Here is a 16,864-nt window from a genome sequence, read left to right as displayed (position 1 = left end):
TTCCTTCTCATCCCATCTGGTAAGTCTCTCCTGACCTGGGATTCTGGGTGACTTTTCTGAAGTCTACCCCTTTTCCTAAACCTTTCCAATGCTTTGCCTTCACCCCTCTTCCTTCCCCTTCAGCCCTTTTGCCAGAAGAAGGAGCCATTGGTTCCAAAAGCTTGCATGTGTGAAACATTTTTTTTTTATATATATATGCATGTTCTCCTGACGCTGCTTGGTTGAGTAGATTTTACATTATATTGTCAAAAATTGATTATTTCTGTACGTGATTTGTTATTTATTGCAAACAAAACAAACTTAATATATGGCGATGTAACAGATGAGAGGTCATTAATGTGCACGAGAAAAAGCAACAGACCCAAGATGGAACCTTGAGGAACACCAAATGTAATTAATTCCCAGTCAGATGTAGACTGTTTGCTTACTCCACAGGTATTTCACAATGGCATCCTTTGTTTCCTGTTAGTTAGGTAAGACTCCAACCACTTTGCAGCACTGCTGATGACACCATAATATTTTGAATTACTTGGGAGTGTGCTGTGATGCACACAGTCAGAGGCTTTCGACAGGTCACAGAAAATGCCAGTAGCCTATAATTTGTTGTCTAATGAATTGAGTACATTCTCATTTAACGTGTAAAAAGCCTTCTCTATATTGGAACCCAAACTGTTCTATTGAATTTCAGAATTTGAATGTAGAACGTGGCATACTGATGAACTGTTCATTGAGTGGGGGTAGAACTAAAGAAGAGAAGCATCTATGTAGGTGATGCATATCCCTCCTCACACCTCTTTCTTATCACCATCTTACAAGCTGTTGCTCTCACTTTTAATATGTTAATGCTGTTTTACACTGGATCACAGAACTATTCACATCACTCATAGTAGCAGTGTGTGCCATGGCTGTGTTCCTGCCGTGACGGGAAGCGAGGAATGGGAGTAGACTTATCTGTACTATAACCTTTGTTATGACAGTGTTTGAAGTGTGACTGGCTGTGCCCATGACAATAATATTACTGTGTCAGTGGTCTGCATGTCTGATCATCTGGCCAAATTATGCAAGTGGTGTAGAAACTTAGTGTCACTGCATGTAAGTATGCACTAATCACACAACAGAAAGTTCTACACTTACAGTATCCTAACAACATTGTTTGTCAGAACACTAATCCAATCTAACAGTGTCCAAAAATGCACTGTCCAAAATACAAGTTGTCCTTGCGAGAGTCTCCTGTTTCATCACCAGTTGTATATTAATCATCATTGTACAAATTGATGTTTAAATACTTTCACTTCATAGCCCCATAGCTGCCCACTCAGCTGTTTGTCACTATCATTGCCATACTTGATTTTTCATCATCATTTTCAACTATGCCATGGGCTGCTTCTTTTTATCAGATGAGATTCTGTAGTTGTCTTTTCCTTCTGCTGAATTTTCCTCCATTTACAGAATCACCTGTAATCCTATCCTTTACCAATAATAGTTTTGTGAGTGGGACTCTTGAATCTAATTGGTCCATCTGTTCCAGGAAGCTGCGTGCTGTTTCTTTCATTCCTGCTAACTTAGCTTTAACCTGCCATAGCAGTCACAGTATTACAATGGATACTAACACATCTACATTTAAGGGATGTCCTAGATCTTGGTTCTTCTTCCAGTCTTTAAACTCCTTCAGTTCTCTTCTGATTCTGTACAGATTTTGGAGCATTATCAGGCATGAAACAAACTTGGTAAGGTAAATGATATTCAATTCCTTGATGACAGTAGCAGCAGATAGATGTTATTAAATTCAAATCATTGTCTAATAAAGGCAGTAAATGCTTCCTATCAGTTGATGCAAAAAAAAAAAAGGCCATCGAAAGCGAGCCTTGCTAGTATTTAGACAGGCAATGATGCTTCAGCACCAGATGTCAGTTTTGCCAAATTATTTGTTAGCGACGTCACAAAAAAACATTAGGCCATTGAAAAGCAGTAACTTTTCTAGCTGTTATATTTCAAACACATGACTAAAATCTTGTGCTGGCTTGATCGCAATCCCTTATGTTAACTCTGTAACTCGTCCCTGAGTCATTATTTATTCCCTGAAAGACCGAAGGATGCAGTACTAACACTTTTTTCTATAAGTGGATATAAGCAAGTGATGTCTAAAAGTTCTGAATATTAAGAATGGAAAAGTAAGTGGAGGGAGAGAATTTTTAGATTGGGCTATATATGGTTGGACAGGGAAATATGGTCTTTCACTTTATTTTTTTTTTATTTTCCATTTTTTATGTTTTTCCTTTATTTCCTTTTTTTTAAATTTCTATTTTTCCTTTATTTTTCTTGTGCAGCATGTTTATTAACATAAAATACAATTTAAAGATACACGTTATTTCAAAATATTTAACTCAACTAAAAAACTAATGGATCAGTATGAAAAGCTGGAGTATGAAAGTTAGGGAAGAACTTGGTAGTAAATGTTTAAAAACAAAAATGCATCACTACTGCAGTGTCAGAGTTAACTTTATGACAGGCAATGAAACTGCTAAATATTCTAAATTGTGTGACAAATGGGAATTTATTAGAAAACGTTTACTAGATGTTCCATTTATAACTGTCCTTTGATGAGGAGGAAAAACACTTAAGTGTTTGTTTTTGAGATGTGCTTTCGACAAATGGGTAGAAATTGGGGTGGGGGGGGCAGAAATTTTTTGATTGAAAGAATTTTTAATTGCTGTGGGTAACAGCACTGATACTACAGAAATGACACAACTAGTAATCTTTTCAAAGAATTGATAAAAATTTGAGCATCACTAATTTTTCCATTACAAGGAGCAACTACCAGTGACAATGCACCTGGAACAATCAACACGATTTTCAAAAGATCTGGGTCATAATGAGTTTATCTGTTACATCCTCTGATGGTGTTTATGCAGCGGTTAGTGCAAAACAGTATCATATAGCTGTAGATCAACCAAGGGGCCACACATTGCATCAGTTTGTCAACAGGGGCCAAATAGCAACGTCACTAGCAGACAAACAAGAATGTGGGACAGTTGTCCACAGGTCTCATACCTATGTGCATACCACTTTTTTGTATATTGTATATATACTGAGTACATCAAAGAGAGGTTTAATAAGGCAGTTGACAGTAATGTTACTAGTCCTTGTTTTATAAGGTGAGGAGAAGTAGCTTCCAACCTTGTTTTTCTCCAAAACAGAATGTGAAACAGACTCGCACTAGTATTGAATGCCACAAGTAATATTTCTTGCCTTCAGTTGCTACCATCATAGAGATCTAGCCTTATCGCATCTGTACACAGATACTGAAGGAGGGATTTGTTTACATAATTTATGAAAACAGAATAAAACTGCTGAAGCATTATTTACCAACAGAATATTGAAGGAAAGTAGTAGCTGCCTTTTTAGCTACATGAGAGACATGTTGTGAGACTTGTTATATCTTATGCTGGTCACATCTTGCATTCTCTAGCTGCTTATTTTTCTTTTATACAGTGAGCAATCATTCAGTTATTTGAACATGAATTTGAATTGTCATTTTGATGTTAGTACTGAGCCAACATAATGAAATTTACTGCTATCTCATACATGCTACACCTCACTTCATAACCAGCTCTGCACACTCTCCTGATGGATCATTGAGTTCTGACCAACTGGTGTACCAGCCTCTGCCAATGTCGCCATTTTATTGAGATATGCAAGGGCATTGGGTTAAAACATCACCCTCCCTCCCATTGGAATTTTGTCAACTTGGGAACTGCTACTTGTCACTCAAGTAGCTCCTCGTTTAGCATCTGAGGGCACTCCGTTCCAGTCCTCCCACCAAGGAAAAATCTCAGGCAGTACTGGTAACTGAGTTCGAGCCCTCCACGTGGCAGTCGGACATGCTGAGTGCTTAGCTGTGGAAGCAGATATTCGTGTGTCTGGTTGTCACAGAATTGACAGTTTTACCCTTCATGGCTTTTGCTTGTCACATCCATTTGATTTTATAATTTAAACATCCTGTGTAACTTCTAGATTTGTACACTGGCAAAGTTGTTTGTCAGAAATATATCACAAAAATAAGATGAAGAAATATGAATAAGGGAATTTCATGTGATGTTGTTGTTGTTGTTGTTGTGGTCTTCAGTCCTGAGACTGGTTTGATGCAGCTCTCCATGCTACTCTATCCTGTGCAGGCTTCTTCATCACCCAGTACTTACTGCAACCTACGTCCTTCTTAATCTGCTTAGTGTATTCATCTCTTGGTCTCCCCCTATGATTTTTACCCTCCACGCTGCCCTCCAATACTAAATTGGTGATCCCTTGATGCCTCAGAACTTGTCCTACCAACCGATCCCTTCTTCTGGTCAAGTTGTGCCACAAACTTCTCTTCTCCTCAATCCTATTCAATACTTCCTCATTAGTTATGTGATCTACCCATCTAATCTACAGCATTCTTCTGTAGCACCACATTTCGAAAGCTTCTATTCTCTTCTTGTCCAAACTATTTACCGTCCATGTTTCACTTCCATACATGGCTACACTCCATACAAATACTTTCAGAAATGACTTCCTGACACTTAAATCTATACTCAATGTCAACAAATTTCTCTTCTTCAGAAACGCTTTCCTTGCCATTGCCAGTCTACATTTTATATCCTTTCTACTTCGACCATCATCAGTTATTTTGCTCCCCAAATAGCAAAACTCCTTTACGACTTTAAGTGTCTCATTTCCTGATCTAATTCCCTCAGTATCACCCGACTTAATTCGACTACATTCCATTATCCTCATAATGCTTTTGTTGATGTTCATCTTATATCCTCCTTTCAAGACACTGTCCATTCCGTTCAAGTGCTCTTCCAAGTCCTTTGCTGTCTCTGACAGAATTACAATGTCATCAGCGAACCTAAACGTTTTTATTTCTTCTCCATGGATTTTAATACCTACTCCGAATTTTTCTTTTGTTTCCTTTACTGCTTGCTCAATATACACATTGAATAACATCGGGGAGAGGCTACAACCCTGTCTTACTCCCTTCCCAACCACTGCTTCCCTTTCATGTCCCTCGACTCTTATAACTGCCATCTGGTTTCTGTACAAATTGTAAATAGCCTTTCGCTCCCTGTATTTTACCCCTGCCACCTTTAGAATTTGAAAGAGAGTATTCCAGTCAACATTGTCAAAAGCTTTCTCTAAGTCTACAAATGCTAGAAACGTAGGTTTGCCTTTCCTTAATCTTTCTTCTAAGATAAGTCGTAAGGTCAGTATTGCCTCACGAGTTCCAGTATTTCTACGGAATCCAAACTGATCTTCCCCGAGGTCAGCTTCTACTAGTTTTTCCATTCGTTTGTAAAGAATTCGTGTTAGTATTTTGCAGCTGTGGCTTATTAAACTGATTGTTCAGTAATTTTCACATCTGTCAACACCTGCTTTCTTTGGGATTGGAATGATTATATTCTTCTTGAAGTCTGAGGGTATTTCGCCTGTTTCATACATCTTGCTCACCAGATGGTAGAGTTTTGTCAGGACTGGCTCTCCCAAGGCCGTCAGTAGTTCCAATGGAATGTTGTCTACTCCGGGGGCCCTGTTTCGACTCAGGTCTTTCAGTGCTCTTTCAAACTCTTCATGCAGTATCGTATCTCCCATTTCATCTTCATCTACATCCTCTTCCATTTCCATAATATTGTCCTCAAGTGCATCGCCCTTGTATAGACCCTCTATATACTCCTTCCACCTTTCTGCTTTCCCTTCTTTGCTTAGAACTGGGTTTCCATGTGATACTCTATTTATAATATTACCGTATTTACTCGAATCTAAGCCGCACTTTTTTTCCGGTTTTCGTAATCCAAAAAACCGCCTGCGGCTTAGAATCGAGTGCAAAGCTAGCGGAAGTTATGAAAAATGTTCGTACGTGCCGTCACAACTAACTTCTGCCGGCGAATACATGTAGCGCTACGCAAGCATACTTTGTAGGCACAAAGATAAATACTGGCGCCAAAACCTCTGCGTCAGTAAATAATTTTTTTTAAAAAAAAGTGGAAGACGAGATTTTTTTTCTCCGCTGCGAGTTTCGACCACTGCATTTTCATACATTATCCAACGAAGTAAATACAAATTCCGTATTGCTCATCTTCGAATGCAGCAGCATTTCAATGTACTACAAAAATCCGACTGGTAAGGCAGTTTGGGACGTTTGTCAATATGGCCAACTCTACGTTCTGAATGTTTTCCTACCTGTGAGAAGAGATGGTTGCTAATAGGAACTTTTATGTATTGTGAATCACATTCAGTATTCGCTTCACCGTAAGAATAATATGAATATAAACATTTTGCCATGTACTGTTTCGTGTTTGCTGCTATCTCATTTAAATCCTGTCTGCCTAATAAACTACGAAACTAGAGTGAGACAACAGCAAACACGTAAGAATATACATATCATGTCATGTTTATATTCGTATTATTCTTATGCCTAATAGTGGTACAGTCAGAAATGAAGCACGGCCAGTGACTAGATTTTTAATTCTAAGATGACTCTCATTTCTGTGCAGAATGTAATGTACTAAAGAGGCATCTACAAAGATTTTCAAATGGAGAAAAATTTTCGCTAAACTCTCGTTCAGAACATCTTCTATCATACGTAGTCTATTATTTGGTTCTTGTTGATCATTATCAATGAAAGCAGCAGTAAAGTAACAATAAAGAGCAGTCTCTTGCCATTGTTTCGCTAATGAGACGATTCCTCTCTCTCTCTCTCTCTCTCTCTCTCTCTCTCTCTCTCCCCTTTTTTTTTTTTTGTACGCGGCGGTAGCGCGCACAAAAGCAAGCCATGCCGCGAGCCGCGACTGGCCGTAAACACGCACTATCAGCACTATCAGAATGCGACAAACAATGCATGACACAGTGCAGTAATGCATTTTCAGCTTAAGAGTGACGCAAACACCTATAACAAAGAAAACGGCATTTATCAGATCAAAGCAAAATACGCAATCGATTCAAACCAGACGAAGCACGTGAAAAAGGAAGGGTATCCGTATCAATACGGACGGAGCGCCTGACGCATAGCAATGGCTACGTGGTAAAGCTTAACTGCTAAGCTTACAACTCGAACCAAACTACTGTAGCTGTATCGTCATTCATTCGACCTAAATTGTCTATCATATTACAATGGACCAACTTTGTTTCGATTTGGAGATGCGGCCTAAAACTTTTCTCTCCCCTTGAATTTCGAGTCTCAAATTTCAGGTGCGGCTTAGATTCGGGAATTTTTTTTTTCCTTTATTTCGAGTCTCATTTTTCAGGTGCGGCTTAGATTCGAGTGCGGCTTAGATTTGAGTAAATACGGTATACAGGGCTATTACAAATGATTGAAGCGATTTCATAAATTCACTGTAGCTCCATTCATTGACATATGGTCACTACACACTACAGATACGTAGAAAAACTCATAAAGTTTTGTTCGGCTGAAGCCGCACTTCAGGTTTCTGCCGTCAGAGCGCTCGAGAGCGCAGTGAGACAAAATGGTGACAGGAGCCGAGAAAGCGTATGTCGTGCTTGAAACGCACTCTCATCAGTCAGTCATAACAGTGCAACGACACTTCAAGACGAAGTTCAACAAAGATCCAACAACTGCTAACTCCATTCGGCGATGGTATGCGCAGTTTAAAGCTTCTGGATGCCTCTGTAAGGGGAAATCAACAGGTCGGCCTGCAGTGAGCGAAGAAACGAATGAACGCGTGCGGGCAAGTTTCACGCGTAGCCCGCGGAAAATTGGCTCATGCCACAGCTGGAGACCGACAGCGCCGACTTCATCTTTCAACAAGATGGTGCTCCACCGCACTTCCATCATGATGTTCGGCATTTCTTAAACAGGAGATTGGAAAACCGATGGATCGGTCGTGGTGGAGATTATGATCAGCAATTCATGTCATGGCCTCCACGCTCTCCCGACTTAACCCCATGCGATTTCTTTCTGTGGGGTTATGTGAAAGATTCAGTGTTTAAACCTCCTGTACCAAGAAACGTGCCAGAACTGCGAGTTCACATCAACGATGCTTTCGAACTCGACGAGTGTGGGAGGAACTTGATTATCTGCTTGATGTCTGCCGAATCACTAAAGGGGCACATATCGAACATTTGTGAATGCCTAAAAAAACTTTTTGAGTTTTTGTATGTGTGTGCAAAGCATTGTGAAAATATCTCATTTAATAAAGTTATTGTAGAGCTGTGAAATCGCTCCAATCATTTGTAATAACCCTGTACTTATATGTCAGTAGCCTTATAGAATTTTATTTTTCAAACAGAAGTTATCAAGTGATGATGGTGACCTGTCAAGTGCTGAAGAGAATGTGCTAACAGGACTTCATATAATCAACAACATGCTTCTAGCTAAAGTGGATTTATGTCCCGAACTTACAAATGCTGTCAACTACACTGTCACAATGATTACTAGGTAAGTACTCAAGCCTCTGTAACATAAAATAATATTGTTTTCAGTATGCTGCAGACGTTTTGCTGGGGAGCCCTTACACATCTTCTGTATAGGCCCAACTTCTCCCCACGTGATTACTACATTTTTGGAGCCCTGAAGAAAGACATTCATTTCCATTGATCTGCTCTGTACAAAGAGGTGCACATTTGAGGACAATAATGATTCTGTAAGCATCTGCAAACATTTTTCCATGCAGGCATGGACTGTCTTTTTTCATAGTGAGGAAAATGCAGTAACAGTTATGGTGATTCTTTTTGAAACAATAAAGTGTTTACAAGTGTTTACAATATTATGAAAAGGATAGTTGCTACTCACCATATAGAGGAGATACTGAGTCACAGATAGATACAACATGAACACACTCAGAAATTGAGCTTTTGGCCAACTAGTCATTCGTCGGAAATACACAACATAAGCACACACGCACGCGCACACACACACACACACACACACACACACACACACACACACACATGTGACCACCACAGTCTCTGACTGATGAGGTGTGTTTTGTTGCCTATTTCCAACGAAGGCCTAGTTGTAGTTGGCCAAAAGCTCATTTTCTGACAGTTCTTTTCATGAGATTCTTACATTCCATCTTGGATTTTCCATTGTGTAATAAAGTGTTTACTTACTTTTATTCCATACGTATCATTTTTATTTGAGTGTTCTTTATAGTAATCCATATTTGTATTCCATATATTGTTAACACACATTGTGGAAAATAACAACTCCCCCCACCGCCCCCTTCCCCACCAGAGCATGTCTCCCACCACATCACCAGGGATTAGTCTAGCTGTGGAAGAGTTGGCATACTCATAACTTTGTGAAACACTCTATAGTTGCTTTTTGTGACGTAGTACATTAGAGAGAATGAGGAATTGCATGCTCACTGTTCATTTTACAGACCTATGAAGGAGGGAAGCACAGGACCAGAATCATACTTCTGATATCCAACCCATGTTTCCAACTTATTACACCCACAGAACACACTTTATCCCTTAATGTGGTTCTAATGCACTCAGATGCAGTACAGACATTTAATACTCATTTTTAAGTCACATTAATTAACAATAAACATTAATTGTATACCATTAAAGCACAATTTTTAATAATATGTTTTTTTTCCATCTCTATAACATGGAAGCTATTAGTCCTAGAGAAAAAAATGTATGGAACCATTTTTGTGGGAAATTTACTGTAGTTCAATTTTGTATTGGGAAACATTTTGGTAGAAGCTACAGTTTTCAAGATGTTCAGAAATAATCTTAAGAAATGACCATTGTAACCCCCCCCCCCTCTCCCCAGCCCCCACTACTACCCCATGGTCAATTTTTAGTATGTAGTTCATGACACTCGCCCCCCCCCCTCTCCCCTCCCTACCCCTGTACAAACTAGCAACTGTAATTCTACCCCCAGTCGATATTTTTTTGTTTTTGTTGACGGGGTTTTTGTTGACGGGGCTCTTTCTCCCACATTGTATCAAGATATCTAATGTGCATGACGCAATAAAGAGGTGGACTTTGTCTCTAGAGCACATTTTCAATCCAGGGCTGAGGATTTTGTCAGCATGTGGTTGTTCTGCAACCATCTAGTTACATATTTGCAAATGTAAAATTGTCATGATCAACTACACTTTATAATTTTTGACTTCAGGACTGAAAGTGGAGCTAGAAGAATACAGCTTTGGTCTTTTGTAAACCAGCCATTTGCTACACATAAAGAAAATATGTAGGGTATTGGAAAGAGGAAGAAGGAGTGGTGGGTTACTCCCAATCCCAGAGTAAACCTATGACTATTTTTAACAACATGATTATTTTTATCCACTTTGATAATAACGTAATTGTTATATATTATGTTTTAAGAAAATATCTAACCAGTATTTGATTCTTATGCATAAATTTTGCCAGTTACTTAACTTGTCAAAGCTTTTTGATATTGGTTATATGAGGTAGATTTTAGTGTTTGCATTAGAAAGCATTTTTGTTGATCATTTCTTGTGAAACATTGTTCTCCTATGTGTTTTTATCTTTTTTAATGTATATTGTATTCTCCAGTGAATAGTACATTCTATTTATTTGATGTGTTTCTTATCAAATAATGCTGAGAGATTGTTCCTAATATTGTAATTGTTTCACTTTTAGATTCAAAAGAATTAAGCGAGCTTCAGCTAAGGTATTCAGCTCATGCTTAGACATAATGACTACACTTGCGTCACAAGACCGAATGAAAGTTTATACAGTTCTGAAACAGCTACAGATATTTCCAACATTAGAGAATGCCCCATTAAATCTCACACTCATATCGGGCAATTATCTGTATGTCAGAACCATTGGTGACTGGCTTTATAATGAAGAATGCCCAAGTGGCACTTATGCTTTATTGAAATCTTATTTAAATTTCTTGTATAGGATTATCAAGGTAAGTTTTGTATTTATGGAAGAAGTAATAGTCCAGTTTTGAAAGTAACAATATGTAATTTAAAATTGACAATATTGCTTTGTTAAAGTCTGTAAGTCATTAATTTAGTAGTACACTCTAAAAAAATATGCTTCTTGGATTCTAGGCATTGATTTTATTTAATTTCTGTGCAGTTGTAGTTGTGAGAAGGTACAGCTCATTTTTTGATGATTTAGTCAAATATTCCTGCAATTACAAATATATTCTGTATTTTATTCTTATGACATTCACCATGTTTTTCTGTTTGTGTGTGGAATACATAAATATCTTTAACACTTGTTACTTACTATTGGTTGTCATTGTGTTCATTACAATCATCATCATCATCATATGAGTGTAGTACTACAATTAATAGAAATAGTGGTGTTATATTCTTTCAGCCTAACACAACTGTTACATCAGAAGAAAAGACATATGCCTACAGTGAATTGGTTTTACCAGGACTTATTTTCATTTTGAATGAAGTATTCCCTCGATATCAAACATGGAATTATGTGTCTGATTGTGATCAGCTGTCCATTGGAGTTACATGCATGAAAGTATTCCATGAGTTGCTTTTGGTGGGAGAGGTAACAAATGGTCCAGAAACCACTTACCTTCATTTGTTTAGAAAGCTTATCCTGCATAGTGTTCTACATACACCAAGTGGATTTGCACTCCTAAAGATAGTCGCCACAGGTACAGCCCTGATATTTGTCTAATAAATGATCTCCTATGTACTGTTCTGTTGCAATTACACTCTTAGTTATTGTTATAATGTGCTCTTAACTGTTCCTTGTACTTCATGATGTATTTGCTTGTTATAAGCAATTCCTCACAAAGACATATCTTCAAATTATTATGTATAAAAGTGGAAAGTAACAATTAGTGCTAAAAATAATTAAGATTTGGCAACTGACCTGTGTTCAACGTTCTACAGAAATTTATGAATGTGTAACTTCAGTTGAATTTGTGAGAGTGGGAAGCGACAACTTCTCTGTTTGTAATTATTGAGTTTTCTTCTGCAGATACAAGAAAGATTTGATGTGTTTATTTAATTGTACACACAAGGAGTGTGCTGGATGTCATAGTAAAAATATATGAAAGTCAGCTACTATGCGCTGCCTATGAAGTAGAGCTAAAACCTAAACTGTTTGACTCTATGTAATGCTGTAAAATTCTGCGAGTTGTATGTTTACACAAGGGTAAAGGGGAGGAACATTGTCTTGGTATTGATTCTTTGGGACACTTTGCACATTGCTTCAGATAAATTTATAAAGATTTCAGAAAGTTGCTACTATAACTGCAACTGTATGGAACCAATGGTATGTTTTTGTACTTTCATCAAACATTACCTGACCGTCAAAGATTGTAATGTTCTCTCATTTATGCTTTTTGAGTTAGGTCTCTCTCTCCCTCCCTCCCTCCCTCCCTTTCATGTAAAGAAACTCATATTTAAAATTATTTTTCTGTTTATGTATGTATTGTTGTTGTTGTTATTGTGGTCTTCAGTCCAGAGACTGGTTTGATGCAGCTCTCCATGCTACTCTATCCTGTGCAAGCTTCCTCATCTCCATGTAACTACTGCATCCTTCATCCTTCTGAATCTGCTTAGTGTATTCATCTCTTGGTCTCCCTTTATGATTTTTGCTCTTCACGCTTCACTCCAGTACTAAATTGGTGATCCCTTGATGCCTCAGAATGTGTCCTACCAACTGCTCCCTTCTTTTAGTCAGGTTGTACCACAAATTCCTCTTCTCCCCAATGCTATTCAGAACCTCCTCATTAGTTACATGATCTACCCATCTAATCTTCAGCATTCTTCTGTAGCACCACATTTCAAAAGCTTCTATTTTCTTCTTGTCTAAACTATTTATTGTCCATGTTTCCCTTCCATAGATGGCCAAACTCCATACAAATACTTTCAGAAAAGACTTCCTGACACTTAAATGTATACTTGATGTTAACAAATTTCTCTCCTTCAGAAACGCTTTCCTTATCAGAGCTAGTATTCATTTTATGTCATCTCTGCTTCAACCATCATTGGTTATTTTGCTCTCCAGATAGCAAAACTCTTTTACTACTTTAAATGTCTCATTTCCTAATCTAACTCCCCCGCATTACCCGATTTAATTTGATTGCATTCCATTATCCTCATTTTGCATTTATCGATGTTCATCTTATATCCTTCTTTGAAGACACTGTCCAATCCGTTCAACTACTCTTCCAGGTCCTTTGCTGTCTGTGACAGGATTACAATGTCATTGACAAACCACAAAGTTTTTATTTCTTCTCCATGGATTTTAACTCCTACTCCAAATTTTTCTTTTGTTTCCTTTGCTGCTTGCTCAATGTACAGATTGAATAACATTAGTGATAGGCTACAACCTTGTCTCACTCCCTTTTCAGTCACTGCTTGCCTTTTGTGCCCCTCGACTCTTATAACTACCATATGGTTTCTGTACAAATTGTAAATAGCCTTCCGATCCCTGTATTTTACCTCTGTCACCTTCTGGATTTGAAAGGAGTATTCCATTCAACATTGTCAAAAGCTTTCTCTAAGTCTACAAATGCTAGAAATATAGGTTTGCCTTTATGTATTATTATTTGACAATGTTGTTGTGTTCTACAATCTGAAGACTAGTTTGATGCTGTTCTCCACACTAGTCTCTCCTGTGCAAGCCTCTTCATCTCAGCATAACTATTGCAATCAACATTGCAGTTTTTTTTAAAAACAGTGGGACATTTTTAAAAGTTTAGAAAAAAACTTGGGTAATTAAGGAAAAATGGGACGCAAATTCTGTTGACAGTATCTAATGGACACAGAAGTTTACCTTTGCATCATGCACTCAGATGATCCAAAATGACTTTTTATAATTATTCTGCTGAACAGTCTCATACATTTCAATTTTGTGTACTTAACAAGAAGTGCATTTTCATTTGAAAACTACTGGGATGGTTCTTACATTTACAGATCTTTAATGCCACATTTCTTTTCGAAGCATTGGTGTTCTGGTAGAGAGAGAGAGAGAGAGAGAGAGAGAGAGAGAGAGTGTGTGTGTGTGTGTGTGTGTGTGTGTGTGTGTGTGTGTGTGTACGCACGCGCATGCGTGCGAGTGCACGTGCACGTGCGCGCAGGAGGGGCGGGGGCGCCTGTAACACCCACAGTAGTGTCAAGCACTAATACTAGCAATTGAAAAAAGTAATTATTGATAACTTATATAGTCACTATCAGAGTCTTACAAAAATTGCAATAATAGTAATGATTTTTTGAAAGTAGTTTAGTTTCATGACAGAAAACACAATCAAACCCCTTTGATTTTTACCCCTCAGAAACTTTCATTTTACCTTTCAGGCAATAGTTATCCCTATGTGCGGAACCACTGTTCTAGATACTCCTTCCAGCTTTTAGCTTTCCCTTCTTTGCATAGTATTGGATTACCATCTTATCTCCTGATATTCATACAGCACCTTCTCTTTTCTCCAATAGTTTCTATATCTTTCTTGCTTTGTTTGCTGCATTTTTATATTTTCACCTTATGTCAATTAAATGTAATGCCTTATGTTATCCAGGGATTTCACTAGTCCTTGCTCATTTCAGTCTAATGCTCTGACATGTAGAATGCCACTTTTGTTTTCCCTGATGATGATACTTGTCCAAATGAAGGGCTATTTTATTTCCAGAATATTTTACGGGAGAGGATGCCATCATCATTTAACCATGTAGTAGAGCTGTGTGCCTGTAGGACAAAATAACAGCTGTAGCTTCCCCTCACTTACAGCTGTTTGCAGTACCAGCACAGTAAGGCCATGTTGGCTAATGTTAGAAGGCCAGGTCAGTCAGTCATCCAGACACTTGTTCATGCTACAATTGAAAAAGATTGCTGTCCCTCTTCAGTAACAGTGGATTAGTCTGGTTGCACCAAGGGTATCATTGATATCATTTCACCTTGAATTTTAATTCCACTCCCGAATCTTTCTTTTATGTCCATCATTGTTTCTTCAGTGTACAGATTGAACAGTAAGGGCGAAAGACTATATCCCTGTCTTACACCCTTTTTAATCTGATCCCTTCTTGGCTCTTGTACATAAGAGGGCTGTTCAAAAAGTAAGGTGACTTCAAATTGCACAGGCAACGTACATTTAACTATCGACTTTTATTGTTACATATTTCCTGAACATATGTTCAGTTTCAAGTGTACAGCATACTTTGTTTGTTTTTGACAGATAGAAAGGTTAGACGTGTTTTAGTGTGCTCGGCGATTTTCAATTATTATAAAAATTGAGCACAGAATTTGCATTAAGTTTTGTGTGATATATGGAATCAAGTGCTCTAAAACACTTGAAACGTTGACAGTGGCATACAGTGAGTTTGCTCTAAGTAATAAAAATGTTTGGAAGTGGCACAGGCTCTTCCAAGATGGCCGAGAAGATGCCAATGACGAACCTCAATCTGGACGCCCCTGCATATCAACAACAGGTGATAACATTGAAGCTGTGAAGAAAATTGTTGTGGAAAACCATCAAATTACCGTAAGATATGTTGCTGAGGATGTTGGCATATTGATCGACACATGTCATGCAATTTTTTCAGATGTTTTGGGCATGAGACCTATGTGAGCAAAATTTGTTCAAAACTTCTCAGTTTTGATCAGAAGAACTGTCACATGAGCATCACTCAAGAACTCTTGAATGATGTCCCTGATGATGGGACATGGGTTTACGGTTATGACGTCGAAGCCAAAGCCCAATTGTCCCAGTGGAAGCATCCCAGAGAGCCAAGACTGAAAAAAGCCTGCCAATTTCGATCAGATGTCAAAGTTTTGCTCAATGTTATTTCAGTTACCATGGCGTAGCGCATCGTGAATTTTTGCATCAAGGTTGTATGGTCAGTAAGGAGTATTACCTTGACGTTATGCGCCATTTGCAAGGAACAGTACACAAAAAAGTCCAGAATTGTGGAAAAACAATTCATGACTTTTACGTCACGTCAATGCATCTGATCATTCATCGTTGCTTTTGAGAGATTTTTTGCCCAAAACTAGACAACAATCATGCCTCAGCCACCATATTCGCCAGATTTCACCCCATATGACTTTTTCCTGTTCCTAAAACTGAACAGACCTAAGAGAGAACAATTGAGGAAATAAATACTGCATCGCTGGAAGTACTCAAGGCTGTACCAAAAGAAGTGGTTTGAGGATCAGAAGAAGCATTGGCACAAGTGTATTGTATCTGATGGGGACAACATGAATATTGGTGAATAAACAAATATTTTTTCATAAAAATATAAAGTCATCTCACTTTTTGAACACACCTCATATTGTATATCACCCTTCTCTTCGTGTAGTCTACCCCTATTTTTCTCAGAATTTCAAATAATCTAGCACCATTTTACATTGTCGAATGCTTAGGTCAACAAATCCTATTAATGTGCTGATTTTTCTGTAGTCTTGCTTCCATTATCATATGTAATGTCAGAAGTGCCTCCTGGTACCTTTACCTTTCCTAAAACCAAACCGATCATCATCTAACAGCCCCTCAATTTTCTTTTCCATTCTTGGGTGTATTATTCTTGTCAGCAACTTGTATGGATCAACTGTTAAGCTGCTTGTGCTATAATTCTCGCAGTTGTCAGCTCTTGCAGTCTTCGGAATTGTGCGGATCATATTTTTCTGAAAGTCAGATGGTATGTCTTCAGACTCGTGCATTAAACACACCAATGTGAACAGTCATTTTGTTGCCACTTCCCCCATTGATTTTAGAAATTCTCATGGGATGTTATCTATCCCTTCTGCCTTATTTGATCTTAAGTCTTCCAAAGCTCTCTTAAATTCCGTTTCTAATACTGGATCCCCTATCTCTTCTTAATCAACTCCTGTTTCTTCTTCTATCACATCAGGTGAATCTTCCCTCTCATAGAGGCCTTCAATGTACTATTCCCAATATTCCGCT

The 16,864-nt window shown here is 38.1% G+C and overlaps 1 protein-coding gene across 1 annotated transcript in view; it reads left to right on the top strand.

Annotated features, from left to right (window-relative positions):
- LOC126175382 (nucleoporin Nup188) overlaps positions 1 to 16,864 on the top strand; it is a 294,589-nt gene that overhangs the window by 124,868 nt on the left and 152,857 nt on the right. Inside the window, exons 9-11 of the mRNA XM_049922156.1 lie at positions 8,283 to 8,431; positions 10,615 to 10,891; positions 11,311 to 11,608. Coding sequence (XP_049778113.1) covers positions 8,283 to 8,431; positions 10,615 to 10,891; positions 11,311 to 11,608 — 724 coding nt within the window. The remainder of the gene's footprint in view (positions 1 to 8,282; positions 8,432 to 10,614; positions 10,892 to 11,310; positions 11,609 to 16,864) is intronic.

This window comes from Schistocerca cancellata, chromosome 3 (assembly GCF_023864275.1).
Source record: "Schistocerca cancellata isolate TAMUIC-IGC-003103 chromosome 3, iqSchCanc2.1, whole genome shotgun sequence".
NCBI lineage: Eukaryota > Metazoa > Arthropoda > Insecta > Orthoptera > Acrididae > Schistocerca > Schistocerca cancellata.
Note: the sequence above shows the minus strand (reverse complement) of the source record. Positions and strands in the feature narration are given on the sequence as shown.